Raw genomic sequence first — 22,687 nt, forward strand, 5'->3', positions numbered from 1 at the left:
AACTGAGAAGGGTTAAACATTCCATCTGATAAACTTTCACCAACCTTTCTGACTGTCCACAACAATAATAACTTCAGTTCAATCCATAAACTTAATACGAGATACACCATAAATGAAACTTTAAAATATATAAAATGAAAACAGAAATTGCTGGAAACAAAGTAGGCAGGCTGCATCTGGGAGAAGAAAAACACACGTATTGTTTCAGGTCAAAGGTCTTTCATCAGGGCTTACTTTAAACAGTTCCTACAACCTAGAATTTTTTTTAGCGATACGGCAAAGTAACAGGCCCTTCCAGTCTAGCCAGCCTGAGACAACAGGCCCTTCCAGCCCAGCAAGCCCTCGGTAACAGGTCCTTCCAGCCCAGCAAGCCCTCGGTAACAGGCCCTTCCAGCTCAGCAAGCCTGAGGTAACAGGCCCTTCTAGCCCGGCCAGCCCTAAGTAACAGACCCTTCCAGCCCGGCCAGCCCTCACTGCCCAATGTGACCAGTTAACCTACTCACCCACACATCTTTGAAATGTGGGAGGAAACCTGAGCACCTGGAGAAAAGCCACGGGGGCAAACTCTTTACCGACGGCGGTGGCATTGCACCTGGGCCACTGGCGCTCTAATGGAATTACAGACATCCCACATCTCCCGGAAGTTCCGGGAGTCTCCTGCATATTGATAGCAGCTCCCTGATGCCCGCAAATTATATACAATATCCCAGAAATCGATTTTTTGAGAGCAAGTGAGAGAGAGAGAGCACGAGAAAGAGAGAGAGAGAGCACCATGGCAGAGTGTTCCAAAAAAAGAAAATATAAAATGTACTTCACTCCAGACTACACTAAAGTGTACCCCTGCCTAATAGGGGTCAAAAATAATGACAGTGTTGCTCACTGCACTGTTTGCAACTGTGACTTTTCTATTGCCCATGGTGGGTTAAAACTGTAAAAGACATGCTGAGGTGAGTTTAACAGGTGTCATTCATTCATTAACATAGCTAACGTTATTTAAACTAGCTGGCCAGCTGCTAAGGAGCTACTCTATTGCAGACATCGCACCTTTCCCGGAAGTTCCAGGAGTCTCCTGCAAATTGATTGTGCTACCACCCTGAAATGAGTTCTTGCAGGGTGGGATGTCTAGAATTATGCTACTAAGCAGCCCAGTACATCCAAGACTGGATGAGAGTATATTTGCATCCAAGCTGTTAAAGTAATGGAAATCCAGCTGTAAATTAAACTGTAGAACTGGACATCAGAAAGCAATTAAGCAATTTTAATTATTTTATTATAACTATCAAAAAAAGGGGGACCTATATGCTTGTAGACAGGTTTGCTAGAGGTATTAGGGAGCATTTAAACTAATTTTTGCATTAAACTAATTAATCCAGTATTAGGTATTGCATTGAACTGCTGCTGCTAAATTAGCAAATTTCACAACAGATGCTGGTGATAATAAACCTGATTCTAATTCTGGATGGAAACTGAAGTGGGGATGGGGCAGTTGGTGTACAAGCAACCTGCAATCCCATGGTGTTACAGGAAAGATACTGGCATGGATAATAGAGAAATGGCTGACAGACAGGTGGCAGCGAGTGGGAATAAATGGGGCTTTTTAAGTTGGCTGCCAGTGACTAGTGATGTTCCTCAGGGGTCAGTATTGGGACCACCACTTTTCACATTTTTGTCAATGATTTGGATAATGGAATTGATGGCTTTGAGACAAAGTTTGCGGATGATACAAAGATAGGTGGAGAGATTGGTAGTGCTGAGGAAGAAGAATGGGCAAAAAAGTGGAGATGGAATACAGTGTTGGGAAATGTATGATAATGTATTTTGGTAAAAGGAACAATAGTGCAGACTATTATTGAAATGGGGAGAAAGTTCAAACATCAGAGGTGCAGAGGGACTTAGGAGTCCTCATGCAAGACTTCCAGAAGGTTAATTTACAGGTTGAGTCTGTGGTAAAGAAGGCAAATGCAGTGCGGCATTTATTTCAAGGGGAATAGAATATAAAAGCAAGAAGATAATGCTGAGGTTTTGTAAGACACTAGTCAGGCTACACTTAGAGTGTTGTCAACAGTTTTGGGCCCCCTATCTCAGAAAGCATGTGTTATCATTGGAGAGAGTCCAGAGGAGGTTCACGAGGATGATTCTGGGAAGGAAGACGAGCGCTTGGCAGCTTTGGGCCTGTACTCACTGGAATTTAGAAGAATGCTGGGACATTTCATGGAAACCTACCAAATGTTGAAAGGACTAGATAAGGTGGATGTGGAGAGGATGTTTCCTATAGTGGGGGTATCCAGAACTAGGGGACACAGCCTCAAAATTGAGGGGCGTTCTTTTAGAACAGGAGTAAGGAGGATTTTTTTAGCCAGAGAGGAGTGAATCTGTGGAATGCTCTGCCGTAGACTGCGGTGGAGGCCAAGTCTATGGATATATTTAAGGTAGAATTTGATAGTTTCCTGATTGGTCAGGGCATCAAAGGTTATGGCAAGAGGGCAGGTGTACAGGATCAAGTGGGATCTGGGATCAGCCATGATGGAATGGAGTAAAGGGAATTACAGGGGCATTTAAGGGGACACGAGCAGTGATGATGGCAGAACAGCAATACCTGGAGTTTTTGGCGGCAATTCGGAAGGCACAGGGTAGATACATCCCGAAGGTGAAGTCATATTCTGAAGAGTGGATGATGTAATTGCGGCTGACAAGGGAAGTCAAAGACAGCAGAAAAGGAAAAAGAGGATTGAAAAAAAGAAACATGTAAACTTAGTCAGCTTCATCATAGTCTCCATCCATAGTGTTCAGGACATCTTCAAGGAGCGGTGCCTCGGAAAGCCATCAGGAGATAATAGATGAAATAAGAAGGTAAGCTACCCAATAATATAAACGGGGATTTTTTTCAGAAATATAAAGAGTAAAAAAGAGGTAAAGGTGGATATTGGACAACTGGAAAATGACACTAGTGAGGTGGTAATGGGGGACAAACTTAAGAAGAATTTTGCGTTGGTCTTCACAGTGAAAGGCACTAGCAGTATGCCTGAACTTCGAGAGTCTCAGGGAGCAGAAATGAGTGTAGTTGCTATTACTAAGGAGAAGATGGTTGGGAAGCTGAAAGGTCTGAAGGTAGAAGTCACCTGGATCAGATGGACTACGCTCCAGGGTTCTGAAAGGGGTAGCTGAGGGGATTGTGGAGGCATTAGTAATGATTGTTCAAGAATCACTAGATCCTGGACTGGATCCAGGGGACCGGAAAATTGTAAATATTACTCCACTCCTTAAGAAGGCAGGGAGATAGAAAAACGAAATTAAAGGCTGACTTCAGTCAGGTAGATGTTGGAGTCCATTTTGGAGTACTTGGAGACACATGATAAAGTAGGCCAAAGTCAATAGTGTTTCCTTAACGGGAAGTCTTGCCTGACAAATCTATTGGAATTCTTTGAGGAAATAACAAACAAGATACACAAAGGAGAGTCAGTGGATGTTGTATACTTGGATTTTCAGAAGGCCTTTGACAAGGTGCTTAACAAGATGCCCATGGTATTACAGGAAAGATTCTAGCATGAATAGAAGAAAGACTGACTGGCAGGAGGCAAGGAGTGGGAATGAAGGGGGCCTTTTCAGGATGGCTGCCAGGGCACTTACACAGCAGTTGGTGTTGGCACTGCTACTTTACATGTTATATTTCAATTATTTGGATGACAGAATTGATGGCTTTGTGACCAAGTCTGCAGATGATATGAAGGTAGCTGGAGGAGCAGGTAATGCTGAGGAAGCAGAGGGTCTGCAGAAGGACTTATAACTTAGACAGGTTGGGAGAACGGACAAAGAAGTGGCTGTTGGAATATAGTGTAGAGAAGTGTGTGGTCCTGAACTTTGGTGGAAGGAATAAGAGGGAGAAAATTCAGAAATCGAGGTGCAAAGGATTTGGGAGTCCTTATGCAGGATTCCCTAAGTGTTAACTTGTAGGTTGAGTCTGTGGTGAGGAAGGTAAATGCAATGTTACCATTCATTTTGAGAGGACTAGAATATAAAAGCAAAGGTGTAATGCTAAGGCTTTATAAGGCACTGGTTGGACAACACTTGAGGTATTGTGAGCAGTTTTGGGCTCTTTATCTAAGAATAGACATGCTGGCATTGGAGAAGGTCCAGAGAAGGTTCACAAGAATTCTGGGAATGATAGGGTTAACGTTTAAAGAAAGTTTGATGGCTCTGGTCCTGTACTTGCTGGAGTTTCGAAGAATGAGGGGGTATCTCATCGAAACCTATGAAATATTGAAAAGGCCTAGATAGAATGGATCCAGAAAGGATGTTTACTATAATGGGGAAGTCTAGGACCAGAGGGCACAGCATCAGAATAGAGCGAAGTCCCTTTAGCAGGGGTCCCCAACCTTTTTTGCACCGCGGTCCGGTTTAATATTGACAATATTCTTGTGGACCGGCCGACCGGTGGGGAGGGGGAGTGTTCAAGTAGGATTAAACTCACCTCAACGTGTCTTTTACAGTTAGGGTTGCCAACTTTCTCACTCCCAAATAAGGGACAAAGGTAGCAGTCACATCCCGGGACACTTTACCCCAGGAAAGACTACCATGACCATGAAGCCTTGCGCAGGCAGCTGTGTGCGCATGTGCGTACGTGCCGATTTTTTGCCCACAAATCCATGAAATGCCTTCATCTTCCTGACTATACTGTACATACATTATTTATGCTTTATATAGGCTGTGTATTTATCATATCATTCCTGCTTTTACTAAATGTTAGTGTTATTTATTTTTGGTTTTATGTGTTATTTAGTATGATTTGTTAGGTTATTTTTTGGGTCTGGGAACACTCAAAATTTTTCCCATATAAATTAATGGTAATTGCTTCTTCACTTTACGCCATTTCGGCACGAAAGGTTTCATAGGAACGCTCTACCTTAGCGGGAGAAATACGGGATAAGGGCAGTCCCGTATGGGTCAAACCAATTTAGCCCAATATACAGGATGTCCCGGCAAATACGGGACAGTTGGCAACCCTATGTTCAAGTTCAACAGTGCATAACAGGGAATGAGGAAAGGTGGAGCTGACTCATATCGTTTCCTCACGGCCCAGTAGCACATTCTTTGCGGCCCGGTGGTTGGGGACCGCTGCTTTAGAACAAAGATGAGGAGGAATTTCCTTCGCCTGATGGTAGTGAATCTGTGAAGTTCATTGCTACAGACTACAGTGGAGGCTCAGTCATTGAGTATATTTAAAGCAGAGGTCGATGGGTTCTTGATTAGTCAAGGCATCAAAGTTTGGTGAAGAAAGCAAAAGAATGGAATTGATGGGAGATAGTAAATGAGCCAAGATGGAATCATGGAGCAGCCTTGATGGGCTGAATGGCCTAGTTCTGTTCCTTTGTCCTATTGTATTAATTATATGTGCAGCTAGTATGAGTTATCTCTTGGTCAGGTTACAATGGTCCTGAGGTGTTACTACCATGACCATGAAGCCTTGACCATGAACGATTACATATTGGCACAGAATGTTTCTGGAAGAATGAATTATTATGTGCAATTTTTTTTGTTAATAAGCATCTTGTGAAATTGAAAAGTTCCAAGTCTTAGTAGTCCCTGCAATTCAATCATGATTTTTAAATACTGCTGGATAAAGGAGCAAAGTAACATCTTTAGTGGAGGATCTATCCTTTAAAACAAATTTCGTTTTTGAAATTTCGCAGTATTTTCCATCAATGCGAAAAGCTCGGTCATGTTTTCTCAATAAGCCCCTCGTGTGTACATTGCGCACAATTCTCTCTGTATTTGGCGGTGAGTGAGCGCGGGAGAACGCGCACGCCGGACGGCGCCGTGCCCGGGCCTTTGCAAAGGGATGGCGGGAGAACGCGCACGCCGGACGGCGCCGTGCCCGGGCCTTTGCAAAGGGATGGCGGGAGAACGCGCACGCCGGACGGCGCCGTGCCCGGGCCTTTGCAAACAGGTTCCCGGATAGACCGCATCCTACACTGCGTGCAGAGCGCATGATCAATGGTTTTTGAAAAAGAATAGCCTCTGAGCACAGAGCCGCGCTCCACCATCGCCGTAGGCGGTCACCCAGGCCTCTTGCTGCATTTGTGACGCAGGTTTCTGCAGAGTTCATCCCTTTCACCTACGAGGCCATGACTCGGGAGTATAAAGCCGGGGAGTTGATTTTCGCCAAGATGAAGGGTTATCCTCATTGGCCTGCTCGGGTGAGCGATGTTGGCCTGCTTGACTTTGCCGTTCAGAATCGGTCTGATTTACTGTGGAAATTATTATTTCGATTCGGTACAGACGCACATTATATGTTCAAAAGGGTATTGGTGCCAGTTTCAGAGAGGAGGCTAACTAGACCAGTTGGCTGCTCCTGGAAGCCCAAGTGCTCTAGATTTTAAACGTAATCCTTTTGCTTTTCGCGTTTGTTTAAACAATGCAATCTATGTTTATACCGAGAAAACTCCAGCTGAATTAAGAATTAACCTCCTACCATCCCTCTCTTTAATATTATTGTACAATTTGGTTTTAAACGTTACGGATATAACTTAAAAGAAAAACAAGCTCTCGTCTACTATCGAAACGCGCGCAACATAGTAACAAAAACGTGCTTGGTATTTCTTCTGAATTACCAGCGTGGCGCTAAGGTTTTTTTCTGATTTAAAAACTACCACACAACTTTATCTGTTAGCTGGATCACTAAATGTAGCGGACTGTTCTTGATAACTGGAAGTCATTGTTTTTGAATTTTTTTTGTTTGCAATTACCGCGGTTTCCAGTTGTTCGGTTCCAGACATCACAACACTCTATGCCCTTTTCCTTTGGCAGAATGTTTAAAATGCACTTTTTCCCTTTGGAATACCATCAGATCTGTTGCTTCGTATAAACTGTCCAGAGAGAATATTTCAGTTAAGGTTTAAATACAATGGGGTAACCTAGTTTTCAAGCAAAAGGCAGATCTGAGAATTGGGCACACTCCCTTAAGAGTAGAATATTGCTTTTCTGACATTAATCTTTAACTATGTGCTATGTCTAATATGCTTAATTGTCCCAATGAAATGTGCACCAGATCTGTTTAATCGCTGCTAGAAGGGAGGTTTGATATGACTGTTACTGCACTACACATCGACCTTTGAAAGTCTGCGTTTGCTTTCAGTTGTTTCGCCAGAATGTTGCCCTGAAGATGTCGTTCCCGCAATATATTGTCGCTATATACTACTGCATCCAAATAATTTGAAAATTGTCATTGGGATGGGAGAGTTATGATTTAGTGTTTGAAGTTCATTTCTTGAGTTAAGTTCTTAAGCCTCATGATGGGTTAATGGAATCGATTTCATTGAGTGCAGAATATAATTCCAAATAAATATTGCACCTCTCACAACACGCTGGAGGAACTCAGCAGGTCGGGCAGCATCCGTGGAAACAATCAGTCAACGTTTCGGGCCCGAACTCTTCATCCCGAAACGTTGACTGATCGTTTCCACCGGTGCTGCCCAACCTGCTGAGTTCCTCCAGCGTGTTGTGAGTGTTGCTTTGACCCCAGCATCTGCAGAGTATTTTGTGTTAAATATTGCACCTATTCCCTCTTTTTCTCTGTTAATGTTCCCATCCAAGTCTTGATCCAGTTGTCAACTTTCAGTTTTAACACTAAATTAGAAACATATTTTTGGTCATCCACGAAAATAGATCTCTATTTTCGAGGCTCATGTTAAAACGTCTTTCACAAGGGTGACCCTTGCAAGGCACCAGGCCCTGTTGGTAGGGCTCTGAAAACCAGTGCCAACTAACTGCTGAGTGTGTTTAAAGACATCTTTGATCTCCTACTGACACAGTCGCAAGTTCCCACCTGCTTCAAAAGGGCAACAATCATACCAGTGCCCAAGAAGAGCAGAGTGAGCTTCCTCAGCAACTGTCGCCAGTAGAACTCACATCTACTGTGACGAAGTGCTTTGAAAGGTTGGTCATGGCTAGAATCAACTCCAGTCTAAGCAAGGACCTGGACCCACTGCAATCTACCTGTTGCCACAATAGGCCCACAGCAGATGCAATCTCACTGGCTCTCCACTTGGCCTTGGATCACCTGGACAATAGCAAAACCTGTATCAGGCTGCTGTTTATTGATTACAGTTTGGCATTCAACGCAATCATACCCTCAGTTCTAAACAACAAGCTCCAAAACCTGGGCCTCTGTACCTCCCTCTGCAACTGGATCCTTAACTTCCTCATAAGGAGAGCACAGTCTGCAGATCGGAAATAGTATCTCCTCACTGACAGGCAAAACTGGCATGCCTCAAGGATGTGTGCGTAGCTCATTGCTGTATTCTCTGTGCACTCTAGAGTGTAGCTAGGCACAGCTCAAATGCCATCTGTAAATCTACCAATGACACAACTATTGTTGGCAGAATTTCAAATGATGATGAGAAGGTATACAGGAGCAAGGTACATCAGCTGGTTGAGTGGTTTTGTGCATGAAACAGTAATGAGTGCATTGAACCATCAGAAAAGTAAACTATCACTACCTCTGCCACCCAGGTGGACAGTTAGTAGCTGTCTGGCATTACATTATTCCAACTCTGAATTTGTGTGCTCGTGGTTATCAGTCTTTGTTTTACACTTGTTCTTCACAGATACACTAATGCACCCGTTCAACGTGTTAGATTTTCATCAGCAAAGATCTTAGCAAAACTCCTCAATGAATTTCTCTACTGCTTCGTGATAACCAGAAGCTTTATCACTACAAGTCTTTAAAAATTTTAAACTTTTTAACTACTTTAATTTCTGCAACTGGCCTGCTGAATATTCACAATTACCTTCAATTTTTAGTTTGTGGAAACTTTGCTTATTTCTTAAGCAACATACTGTTAAGTGGCCTAACCTGTTGATGGATTCACTCTTTCAATACATGATTGAGATCTTCATCGTTTTGCTTTGTTTTTCTATTTTACATTAACATGTGAGGTCACTTCTCGGAACTGTCTAGTGTGCAGAGACCTGTGCATCGCCTGGCTGAGTAGTTTTGCAGTAACAATCTAGCCCTCAACATCAGTAAGACCAAGGAATTGATTGTGGACTTCAGGAAGGGGAAGTTGAGAAACACACACCAGTCCTCATTGAGGGATCAGCAGTGGAAATGGTGAACAGTTTTAAGTTCCTATAAGTGTCAGCATCTTTGAAGATCTCTCCTGGGCCCAGCATATTGATGCAATTACAAAGGCGACGTTACAATGATTATATTTCATGAGGATCTGGTTTATAACCAAAGTCGCAAATTTCTAGATGTACCATGGCGAACATTCTAACTGGTTGCATCACTGTCTGGAATGGAGGGGGGGCCACTGCATGGGATCAGAAAAAGCTGCAGAAAATTGTAAATTCAACCTCATCAACATCCAGGACATCTTCAAAGGCAATGCCTCAAAAAGATGGCATCCATCACCCAGGATGTGCCCTGTTATTGCTCAAGGAGTTAAAGGAACCTGAAAAGACGCTCAGCATTTCAGGAACACTTCTTCCCCTCTGTCATTAGATTTCTGAATGGACAATAAACCCATGAACACTACTTTAGTATTTTTTTCACTCTTTTGGCACTACTTATTTACAATGTATATTAAAAAATTAAGTTTTCAGTATGTATTGTAATGGCACAAAACAAGAAATTTCATGACGTGCCAGTTCTGCATATGCATATTCTGATTCTGAAGTAAGTATAGACCTATCTCACTATTGTTCCATAGACAATCATGTTACATTAGTTAAAACCCTTGGATACTCTCCAAAATTGTCATGTGTCCAATCTACTGTACAAGAGTGCTGATTTCATAACACCATCCTTCAAAAGTGGTCAGGCGTTGGAAGGTCTAGACTTTTTACAGAACACTGATTTTTTTTCTTATTTGTTCTGAGTTGATAATTTTGCTTCCATTTAAACAATTTGGTCACCACTTTAAAAAAAATTTGCAAAATTACTATAATTATTGATGTTTTGCAGCTACAAATATGGTAATGAAAGGATATTTTGTTTGTTTCATCAGATTGATGATTTTGCTGACGGGGCAGTGAAATCTTCAACAAATAAATATCCCATTTTTTTCTTTGGAACTCACGAGACGTAAGTAGTAATTTTTGCTGCTCATTGTGAATGATTTTTGTGAACTTGATTAGCAGTCTAGAGTAGACGTATACATTTTATAGGGAAGGAAATAGTAGTCTGAATCTTGCATTGATTGACGATTCTGAAGTGATTTGTACCTTTCCTTCCCGGTAACGTCTGCATCTCTATCAGCCAGTATACCCAGTCTGCAGGCTAAGAGGAAAGCAAAAGTAAGATGAGTTCTTCGAATAATCCAGCTGAGAGTTGAGTCCCCATCTGCCCTCTTGTTTGGCCTTTGCTGCTGAGCCACAGTTGATTCCAAAATGTCTTCTTTTATGTAATACTAACAATGAGTATGTTTACTGATATGTGGAAGTGTATAACTTTCCTTCCCGTTTATTAGTTGCATAGTTTAACTAAAAAACCTAATACTTTGGTAGTGTTTTGTTAATTATTCCCCTGATGCATGTAGCAAATAGTATAATTCTAACCAATAAAGTGTACAATCTAAAGCTAAATGCATTTATTATTTAAAAAAAACTTTTCAGTGCTTATTTGGGGCCACGGGACATTTATCCATATGAAGAAAACAAGGAGAAGTACGGGAAACCTAACAAAAGAAAGGGTTTCAATGAAGGACTGTGGGAAGTTGAGAATAACCCAACCGTCAAATTTCTGGGACAACAGGTGAGTTCAACTCGGGTACAAAAGAAGCATCAAATGTATCTTGCTTCATTGAAGGAAATTAATTTTCTGTGAAGATGTTGAGGTTGTTTGCTTCTATACTTCAATTCTGAGCATGATAGGCTGTTGACAATTACAGTTTTGATTTAATTATATTAGCGAATTCATTTAAGTATATTGGAATTAGGTTGTCAGCTGTGGTTCAGTTTATAGATTAGATTATGAGGACACTCAGTCCTCGTTTATTGTCATTTAGAAATGCATGCATGCATTAAGAAATGATACAATGTTCCTCCAGAGTGATATCACAAAAAAAACAAGACAAACCAAAGACTAACACTGACAAGACCACATAATTATAACATATAGTTACAGCAGTGCAAAGCACTTTCAAATTTTAGTCTGTAGGTTATGGATTGCTTCTTCAGATATTCAGCGACTAAGATTTAAGTTGATGTTCCAAGGAGTGCTAAGGAAGAGCTAACTGTGGGAAATCTGTCTTGGAGAAGAGGAGAAATTGAGGTCCCATTTGCTTACTTGGGTAGCAGTTCGATGGGAGTGTTTTGCAGAATAAATGTACCAATGGCATGCAAATGATATGTAAATGAAAAAAATATACTGTGAGTTGATATTATTTGCCCCTTGGGTAACATCTCAAAAATAAATTGCAAAACTTTTTGTGAGAGCTTGTTTGTAATTGGCAAGTATATTTTTATAAATTACAAAAGTAATTTTGTAAAGTACTTCATTGATTTGAAAGATTCACAAAGCACATAAATAGGCCTTTCAGCCACTGAATTTGCACCAACCATAAAGCACCCACCTGCAATAATCTCAATTTATTCTCCCCATACCCCTTTCTCTCCGTTTCTAACACTTGTCTGTATGTCAGGTGGAGTTAACCCTGACATGTGAGTGGAAAATCTAGAGCAGGGGTTCTTGGCCTTTTTAATGCCATGGACCCCTTTGTCAGTCCGGTAAAGCCTAAGGAGCCTTCTCAGAATAATATATTTTAATGTATAAACTAAAATACATAAGATTACAGAAGAAACCAATTCTATTGAAATACAGTTATAATATTTAAAAAAAATCAAATGTATGATTTAGTAATGTGTGTGGTTCTTTATTAACACTAAGTAACAAGACTATTACATTTAAAATGTAGATGTATCAGTGAGAAGGCTGTTGCTTAGCTTCAATAAGAATGTTAAACTGTGGGGTGGTCTTTGACAGAGCAACATATATCATGATGGATATCCATTCAATCTCAGTTTTGTCTTGGTTTTAATGGTTGAAAATTTGAAGCATTGAAAATCCTGACACACAAAGTTAAGTTGTTGCAAATGGAATTATAGCTTACATTGCTCACTTTACAAGGCGAGGATAGGCTTTTCTGAAGGAACACCGGAATTCTTCAAGGGTTTTTGAGCTAAACTCATTGTGATAAGTTCTTTTGTCTTAAGATCAATGGCTAGATCAATATATTCGATACTTTTTATATCAGAAAGAAAAGGATTGCAGAACTGTAGTTCAACTTTAATGCCATCAAGATGAAAATAACTTTTGCAAGAGTTCTGAATTATTTCCAGTGTTTGCAAATGTCTCTCTTCTAAGAAATTCTTTCCTTCTTTATCAGTCTTTTTATTAATTTTAAAAAAGTACATATATACAAACAAGAGGATGATCTCAATTATCTATATCGATAACAAAAGTAAAATAAACATCAAGATCATACATAGTATTAATCTAGTAGTATATAATATAAATAAGATAATCAATTCTCCTCTTATCATTTCATAAAAAAAAGATAAACTTTATAATTTTTATATGTAAATTTAAAAAACCACTATTCTCTATAAACAAAAACTTAAGAAAAAGGAGAAGAAAAAAAGGGGACCGGGCATCCATACTGAGAGTAAAAGCAAGAAAAAAGAGAAACTTTCTGATCAAACCCAAAGTTTTGAGAAAGTAACTGGAACAGCAATAAATCAAACCATATGAAAATATTGAATAAAAGGTCGCCAGGTTTCTTCAAATTTAAAGGATGTATCAAATGTCTAACTTATTTTCTCTAAATTTAGACAGGGCATAATGGAGGAAAGCCAATAAAAAACAGTAGGTGGATTAGAGTCCTTCCATTTAAGCAAAATGGCTCTCCTAGCCAATAAAGTTGTAAAAGCTATCATCCGTTGAGCGGAAACAGGAACATATCCTGCTTCCAGTTGAATGATCTCAGAAATTGCTGTAAGTAAGTTCGGTTGTAGGTCCAAATTCAAGACTTTTGATGAAGTTTTAAAGACATCTTTCCAAAAATTATCTATCTTGATACAAGACCAAAACATGTGAGTTAAAGTAGCTACCTCAATATTACATCTGTCACAAATAGGATTAATATTGGGAAAAATACGGGCTGATTTATCCTTTGACATATGTGCCCGATGTACTACCTTGAACTGTATCAAGGAATGACGGGCACAAATAGATGAGGTATTTACCAAATGAAAAATTTTATCCCATTGATTATCTGAAAGTGACTCTTGAAATTCTAATTCCCACACACCTTTAATTTTATCGTTAGATACCTTTCGCAAATTCAATAAATTATAGCTATCAGTCCTTTTTGAAATGGTTTAATCTGAAAAAGAGTATCTATCATATTGGGTGGATAAGCAGAGGGAAAATTTGGAAGTAAACTACGTAAAAAAAGTAAATATCTTAAAAAAAAGTGCGCATTAGGTAAGTCATATTTGTCCACTAACTGAGTGAAAGACATTAAACAATCCCCCATAAACAAATCTAAAAAAGTTATTATTCCTTTGGTTTTCCAAATTAAAAAGGTCTGATTGGAAATTGATGGTTTTAAAAAAAATTAAGATGGATTTTACTAGAAAGAACAATGTTATTAAACTCAAAAAATCTACGAAACTGAAACCAAATTCTTAATGTATGTTTAGTAATGAGTTTGAGGTCTCGACTACCAATCTTAGAAAGCAAAAAAGGAAGAGGAGCTCCCAGTAAAGAGACCAAAGAATACCCCTTCACCGAGTTTTTCTCCAAATCCACCCATAAAGGACAGTCATGTATGTCTGAATAATGAATCTAAAACGAAATATATGGAATGTTAATTGCCCAGTAATACATTCTAAAATTTGGCAAAGCCATACCACCATGCTTTTTTAATTTCTGCAATAGAGATTTTACTCAATCTAGGATTTTTATTATTCCAAATATAAGATAAAATTTTGGAGTCCATTCTATCAAAAAACAGTTTAGGAACAAAGGAAAGGATTGCTTGTTATACATATAAGAACTTCAGTAGCACTATCATTTTAATAGCATTAATTTGACCAATTAATGATAATGTCATAGGAGACCATTTAGAAAGTATTTGTTGTGTGTAATCAATTAATGGAAGAAGTTATATTTATACAGGTCCTTAAAATTTTTGGTAATTTTAATACCAAGATAAGTAAAGTTATTTTTAGCAATGCTAAAAGGGATGTGATCATATTGATCCAAGTAGTTATTAATAGGAAATAACTCACTTTTGTGCAAATTTAATTTATATCCAGAAAAAGTACTAAATTCAGAAAATATAGATAACATAGAAGAAACAGATTTCTTAGGATCTGAAATAAAAACTAACAAGCATACAAAGAAACCTTATGCACTTTATCTCCTCTCTTAATACCTTGAACATTGTTGGAGTCCCGAAGGGCAATAGCAAGAGGTTCTAAATCCAGGTTGAATAACAGCGGACTAAGAGGATAACCCTGCCGGGGACCTCTGTATAGCCTAAAATAAGATTTTTGATTGTTGGTTATAACTGCTGCCATAGGAGCTTGATAGGTCAGCTTAATCCAGAAAATAAAACCTGGACCAAAATTAAACCTAAAACCTCGAATAAATAAGACCACTCTACCCTATCAAAGGCTTTTAAAGGCTATTAAAATATGAATATCTATTCTTAATAAATCCAGTTTGATCCTTAGAAATAACCTTAGGTAAAATATTTTCGAGCCTGTTAGCCAAAATCTTAGAAAGAGTTTTTGAATCCAGATTTAATATGGAAATTGGTCTGTAAGAGGCATATTCAGATAAATCCTTTTCTTTTTTGTGAATTAATGAAATTGATGCCTCGTAGAAAGTTTTCGGAAGGGTTCCAGAGGATATAGAATCAGTGAAAATTTGGCATAAATGAGGTGTAAGTATTTCGGTAAAAGTTTTAAAAAAATTCTACTGTAAATTCATCCGGTCCCAGAGCTTTACCTGATTGAAAAGAGGATATAGCCCTTGCTATTTCCTCTCGTTTAATAGGCGCATCTAGTGTATTCATACCTTGAATAAAAATTTTGGTTATATTCAATCTTTGCAAGAATCTATTCATAAAAGTAGTATTGTCTGGAAAATCAGATTTATAAAGTTTAGAGTAAAATTCTAGAAATACCTTATTAATTTCCTGACAATCTAAAGTTTCAGTTCTATCAGTTCTTCGTATTACCAGAATCTGCCTTCTACCCATAGTTGCTTTAAGTTGACCGGCCAACAATTTACCTGACTTATCCCCATGTATATAAAATTGACTTTTAGACTTCAAAAGTTGCTGCTCAATAGGAAAAGTCAAAAGCAGATCATGCTGTGTTTGAAGTTCCACCCTTTCCTTATATAGATGTTCACTAGGTGTTACTGAATAAACTTTATCTATTTCTTTAATTCTGTTAGTAATCACTAACAGTTCCGCTTTAGTTTTCCTTCTTAAAACTACTGAATATGAGATTATCTGTCCCCTAAGAAAAAATTTAATAGCATCCCAAATAACCAAATTTGACATAACCTCAGTTGTATTTAATTCAAAAAATAGAGAAATTTGCTCTTTAATAAAACTTACAAATGCTGAATCATGTAGCAGTTAGCATTAACTCTCCACTGAGATGCATTCCGTATATTATCAGGGAACTTCAGTATCAGTTTCGTGGGCGCATGATCCAACAACACAATAGCGTCATATGCACAGTCAGCAACAAAGGGCACCAATCATGTATCCAACAAAAAAGAATCAATTCTTGAATATTTATAATACATGTTGGGGGGGGAAAAAAAGAAAAATCCTTATCTTTAGGATGGAGAAATCTCCAAATGTCAACCAAACTGTATTCTGATAAAAAAGAATTAATACAGGTCGCAGCCTTATTAGGAAGGCACAGATTGGTTGATGACCTATCAATCGAAGGATTGAGGTAACAGTTAAAGTCACCTCCCATGATCAACTTATATTCATTTAAATTTGGCAACGCAGAAAATAACCTCTTAAAAAAATTCAAAGCTATCCACATGAGGTGCATACACACACACCTAAGCCATCTTTTGACTACGTAACAAACCATTAACAATTAAGTATCTTCCAATTGAATCAGTGACAGTATTAAAATATACAAAAGGGATTTTAAAATTAATAAAAATAGATACCCCTCTAATTTTAGTTACTGATGAAGAGTGAAGCTAAGAGCCCCTTCAAAATTAAAAAAAAAGTTTTCATCCTCCTTATGGATATGGGTCTCTTGCACAAAAATAATATCAGCTTGGAGTGTTTTTAATTTCTTAAAGATCTTTCTACGCTTAATAGGTTGGTTCAAGCCATTCAGGTTCCACGAGATCATATTAATTTCATTAACATCCATAATAAGGCTTTAATGTAAGAATTTATAAAATAAGTTAGTGCGCCGGCGTAAAGCACACCTGCAGGGAAGAACAAATTATGGATTCGATCAGAGAGGAAAAAAAGCAACATGATTGACAGGAAAACCTCTCAGGACTGCCCAGTCAAAAAAGCCTAAACTAATAGCCCCCCCCCCCCCCGGCCCAAAAACCATCCAATAGGCGGACAGCATGCTAAACTATAATCCCTTAACCCCTGACTCCAATAGGCAGACTCTTCTCAAAAAGTTATGCGCTAACACCACTGACTAAAGACACAACAACACATGAAGAAATAAACAAATTCCAAATATTTTGATATTATGTCTAACAAGGGTTAAAACACAGTTAACAGCAGACATCTTAAATTCATTTAATAAAAATTGATCATATATTCAAAAAAGATAGATCCCACCAAATAATATGTTATGACTGGTGTTAAACTCTTACAAATCCTAAAGGAAAAAATAAAACAGCCAAAACGATGTCTGGGCAGACATAAAACGCAGATTTAACTTTCAATGATCCAGCTACAAATGACTCCCAGCGGAGGATTAAGTGTTTAAATTGCTTGCAAGACAGGCTTAAACTCCTTTATAAATTTCTAAGCCTCTTCTGGGGAGTCAAATGGTTTTGGGCGAGCATTAGGCAGGGAAATTCTCAAACGAGCTGGATAACACAAAGAGGGACGACAGTTCTTCTTACAAAGTTCAGCCATCACTTCCCGATATTTAATTCTTTCTGCATAAACCTCTGGGGCAAAATCTTCAACTATGCGAATCTCTACTCCATTATAAATGAGCTCCCCCCGCTTCCTAGCATCTTGAAGAATTGCTTCTTTAGTAGTAAAGTAATGCAAACATAAAATCACAGGGCGAGGTTTCATCTCAACAGAAGGCTTCAGGCAGAGGATTCGGTGAGCTCTATCTATCATCAGAGGAGCTTCAAGTATCTCACTAAAAAGTGAGTATAGCATATTCATAAAAAGCTTTAGTGGCTCACTGGTTTCCATGTTTTCAGGCAAACCCAGTATGCGTAAATTCATCCTATGACTTCTGCTTTCCAGATCAGTCATTTTCTTCTTAATTCTTAATAATTCCGAAGAAACCTCAACAATTTTATTTTCCATAGTAGATATCTTTAATTCTTGTTCATTAACCACTTGATTCACTGTCTCCTGTTCTCTTCCGATTCTATTAGTGTCCTTTTTAAGCGTCTGATATTGAAATTCCAGATTCCTGGACAGCAGAGACAGTTTTTTCAAGCTTTTCATTAGCATTGGTCAGTTTATCAATTTTGGTGTCCACCATTCCGATCTTGGTATTAATACCTTGCATCAAAAAAAACATTCTTTCTGAAGTAGAGACTTCCTCTGACTCCTTTGTTTGTTCAGCTTTGGAAACAATTTTGCCACCTCTTAATTCGATTCCAGTTTGGGTTCCAGCAATCATAATTAAATCGCAAATCCTTCACTAAAAGTAATAAATCTTCAAAGTTTAAACAAAACTAGCAGTGGAAAGTAAGTTGTAAAAGGAAGGAGTAGCGCCACCACACGTCTTACTTCATGGGCTGCCGAAAGGAGGTTCCTTCTTCTAAGAAATTGACAGAGAATTTTGTGTCCCACCTAAGTTCATGGACCCCCTGGAGCGCTACATAATTACATAATTGCAAATGTTTCTTTACTTGGTTGGCACATCAAAACCAATTTTCTATTTGTGAAAATAATATCAGACTTCAAATCTGTATTTCTTCAATATATTTAATTCAGTAACATTTTGTGAGCCAAAAGTTGGTTTCATTTTAGATGATGTTACAGGTTGAGTCTCTCCCCCCCCCCCCCCCCCACAGCCAAAATGCTTGGAGCCAGAAGTATTTCGGATTTTGTTTTTGGGTTTGGAATTTTTGCTTCTATATAATGAGATAGCATGGGGATGGGACTCAAGTCTAAACAAAATCTATTTAAATTACATATACATCTTGTAGATATATCCTGAAAGTATTTTATAATATTTTAATAATATTGTGCATGAAACAGTAATGAGTGCATTGAACCATCAGAAAGGTAAACTATGCCACCCAGGTGGACATATGTAATGGCATAACATTATTCCGACTCTGTATTTGTGTGCTCGCGGTTATCAGGTCTTTGTTTTACACTTGATCTTCACAGATACGCTAATGCGTCCATTCAGTGTGTTAGATTTTCATCAGCAAAGATCTTAGCAAACTCAATGAATTTCTCTACTGCTTCGTGATAACCAGAAGCTTTATCACCACAAGTCTTTAAAATTTTAAACTTTTTAACTATTTTAATTTCTGCAGCTGGCCTGCTGAATATTCACAATTGCTTTCAATTTTCAATTTGTGGCACATTTGCTTATTTCTTGAGCAAAATACTGTTAAGCAGCCTATGTTCACCCTGTTGATGAATTCACTCTTTCAATACTTGATTGAGATGTTCATTGTTTTGCTCTGTGCAGTGTTTTTCTATGTTTCATTAACATCTGTTCATTACATGTGAGATCACTTCAGAGCTGTCGTGCAGAGACCTGTATGCCTGGGAACCTTCCCAGGGCCATATGGAATTTTCTATTTGAGATAACATGTCAACAGTTTTAAAAAAAAAAAAAAAAGACGTATTTTGGAACTTAGGATGAGGTCTGCTGAACCTATACTCTATAAAGGTTTACCCTGCTGTCCGAAGGTAGAGCGTTCCTGTGAAACGGTTCCTAAGCTGAAATGTCATAAAGCAAAGAAGTAATTACCATTTATTTATATGGGAAAATTTTGTGAGCATTCGCAGACCCAAAAATAACCTACCAAATCATGCCAAATAACACAGAAAACCTAAAATAACAGTAACATATAGTAAAAGCGGGAATGATATGATAAATACACAGCCTATATAAAGTAGAAATACTTTTCCACAATCATTGCCGGCAGTGTTCTCCGAAGCGAAAATCTCACGCAAGAGCTCTCGGCAAAAAATCTCACGCAAGCGCTGTTGGCAAAAACACTCTCTCCAGTAACCTTTCAGCTATGAAGCTGCCAAATCATACCAAATACCACGTAAAAATACACAGCCAATATAAAGTAGAAATAATAGTGTGTTAGGCTGAGTCGTCGCAGTTTGGGGTGGTGCAGTGGCCCCCACCCTCCGGGCCGCCGACCGATACCGATTTGCGAAGCATACAGGGGTACAGCGGTAGCCAGGAGGCATCCAGCACATCTTTAAGAAGGAAACCGAAATAAACATGCCTGGGGCATAATTGTCGGCCCAGATCAGAGGCGATTGCTGAAAACACCTTCTGTTAGCAAAAACAGGGAACTAATGTAGGTCTTTTGTAACAGTAAGGTTTCGTAAAGGGAACATTCGAAAAGCGGGGGACACCTGTAATATATTTTCCCTTGTTCCCTATCCCTTCTCTCTCTTGGATAATTTGATATTGTCCCTTATAAGATGCCCAACAGCTCTTCCAGTGCTTAAAAATGCAAACACGAGGAAATCTGCAGAAGCTGGAAATTCAACACACACAAAAAATTCTGGTGAACGAAGCAGGCCAGGCAACATCTATAGGAAGAGGTACAGTCGACGTTTCAGGCCGAGACCCTTCGTCCTGATGAAGAGTCTGGGCCCGAAACGTTGACTGTACCTCTTCCTACAGATGCTGCCTGGCCTGCTGAGTTCACCAGCATCTTCCACTGATTTGTACTTTATATAATTCCTGTTCTTTAAGGAATTTGCAGGGTTGGTGTTAGCTGGCTAATTATAACCTTTCTACTACTTTATGTAATAGTGAGATTTAAAGCCTTGGCTTACTCTTTGTGGTTCAGTAGCTACTGAACTGAAAGGAGAACACATTTTCTGCAAACCATCTGACAGCAGATGGTGATTGAAGCAAGGCCTACAACAAACTAACTGTGTACAATTTTGGGATAATTCTAGAGTTCTAATAAGCGAGTTCGGAAGTTGTCAACTGATAAAGAGGGTGAAGAGGGAAAAGAAACAAGTGGTTCAAACCTGGGAAAAGAGGAGTGTGATATTGGTAGCTTGCCGGAGTTTGACAAGCAAAGTGATGAGGTATGTACTATTTTTCAGGTTATCATGTATGATGGATGCTCTTCAAGAATTTGAAATAGAAGACATGAACGTGCATTGTTACTGATAAATTTATCATTAGCAGCCCCTCGTATTCCAGCTGGGTAGTCTGTAACACGAACATGTGAACACAATTCTCCAAGTTCTGATAAACTTCTCCCTCTGTCTCTTTTCTCACTCCTCCAGTTCTTCCTAGACTTATCCTAGTCTGCATCACTCGCCACCCCCACATCAATTCATCAGTTCTATCTGTCTTACCACACAATTCTGCAGAACAAAGGATTCAGGGAAGGATTTCCAAAAGGAAAGTAAAATAATGGACTGTACGGACAAGGAGTTTGAAGGATCGTAACTGATAGAATATTCAGTCCATCATGTCAAACACTATCAATTGACCAATTGGACATTCCCCCCCCCCCCCACACACACACACCTCCTTCCTCCTGCTTTTTATCATGGCCCTGCAAGTTTTGTTTCCATTCAGTTTTGAATGGTTTCTGCCACCCATTCAGATTAGTATGTTTGTTAGTTACTGGTTACAAATCTCTTTAGCAACTGGAAGCACTTTCTCCTTCTATTAAAATTACTGAATTTCGTGTTTTTCAGTCTGGAATACGATCTCCAATTACTCAAATCTTTTGCTCTTTACTTCCTGTACCAGTGAAGTAAAAGTTTGCATCTTCTTCAAAGTCTTGCCCTTTAAAGTCTAGTGTACAAAAATGGATGCTGCTTTAACATTTTCTGAGCATAACTTGTTTTTGTTCTCCATATATAAAATTGAACCTTTTTTTATAAATCAGCACTTTCTACATGTATTGTCAAGTTAAGATTTTTAAAATTATATTTTAAATAAACAGCTTTAAAATTTTTGTATCCTCTTGAATCAGTGATTCATTTTTCACTCCCTTATCTGCTTAATTTTATCTTCCTTGTGCATATTGTCTTAACCAGTTTGTCTCAGTTTATATTTGTGATTTTTCTATCCTATTAAACTTCAAATAGCTAAGTGCATACGTAAATCAAAAATAGTGTGGTTTTTATTCTGATCCATTGGGAATGAAAATTGCTATTTACTTTGATCTTTTAACTAATGCTGCCTTTGTCCCATTAGTCAAGTGTGTTACATGGTACTTTATCAAAATACTTTTTGTCCATCAACTCCATCAACTTCAATCCACAGGTAATAAGACCATAAGAGATAGGAGCAGAATTAGGCCATTTGGCCCATCGAGTCTGCTCTGCCATCTCATCATGGTTGATCCATTTTTCCTCTCAGCCCCAATCTCCTGCCTTCTCCCTGTCACCCATCATGCCCTGACTAACCAAGAATCTATCAACCTCCGTCTTAAATATACATACAGACTTGACCTCCACAGCTGCCTGTGGCAAAGAATTCCACAGATTCACCACTTTCTGGCTAAATAAAGTCCTCCTTATCTGTTCTGAGGCTGTGTCCTCTGGACTTAGACTCTTCCACCATAGGAATCATCTTCTCCACATCCACACTATCACGGCCTTTCACCACCCCCCCCCCCACCCGTTCTTCTGCATTCTGGTAAATACAGGACAGACCCAGAGACATCAAACGCTTTTCATATGACAAGCCATTTGATCCTAGAATCATTTTTGTGAACCTCCTTTGAACCCCCTCCAGTTTCAACACATCCTTTCTAAGATAAGGGGCCCAAAACTGCTCACAATGCTCCAAGTGAAGCCTCACTAGTGCTTCATAAAGTCTTGACTTTATATCCTTGCTTTTATATTCGAGTCCTTGTGAAATGAATGCTAACATCACATTTGCCTTCCTCACCACAGACTCAACCTACAAATTAACGTTTAAGGAATCCTGCACAAGGACTCCCAACCCTCTGTTCCAGTTTTTTTTTTGTATTTTGTCTCCATTTAGAAAGTAGCGAACCCTTTCTTTTCTTCTCCAAAGTGCATGACCGTACACTTCTGACACTGTATTCCATCTGCCACTTCTTTGCCCATTCTTCCTATCTGTCCTTCTATAGTCTCTCTACTTCCTCAAAACTACCTGCCCATCCAGGAGGCATGGGATCCAAGGAGACCTTGCTTTGTGGATCCAGGATTGGCTTGCCCATAGAAGGCAGAGGGTGGTTGTAAATGGTTTGTATTCTGCA

The 22,687-nt window shown here is 38.9% G+C and overlaps 1 protein-coding gene across 3 annotated transcripts in view; it reads left to right on the forward strand.

Moving 5' to 3' along the window:
* Positions 1-5,924: 5,924 nt before the first annotated feature.
* psip1a (PC4 and SFRS1 interacting protein 1a) overlaps positions 5,925-22,687 on the forward strand; it is a 70,262-nt gene continuing 53,499 nt past the window's right edge. For all 3 annotated transcript variants that reach the window (XM_072281898.1, XM_072281900.1, XM_072281899.1), the window contains exons 1-4: positions 5,925-6,194; positions 10,008-10,084; positions 10,615-10,753; positions 20,391-20,525. In XM_072281898.1, the coding sequence (XP_072137999.1) occupies positions 6,123-6,194; positions 10,008-10,084; positions 10,615-10,753; positions 20,391-20,525 (423 nt within the window). In that variant the 5' untranslated portion in view covers positions 5,925-6,122. The remainder of the gene's footprint in view (positions 6,195-10,007; positions 10,085-10,614; positions 10,754-20,390; positions 20,526-22,687) is intronic.

This window comes from Mobula birostris, chromosome 17 (assembly GCF_030028105.1).
Source record: "Mobula birostris isolate sMobBir1 chromosome 17, sMobBir1.hap1, whole genome shotgun sequence".
In the NCBI taxonomy this organism is placed as follows: Eukaryota; Metazoa; Chordata; class Chondrichthyes; order Myliobatiformes; family Myliobatidae; genus Mobula; species Mobula birostris.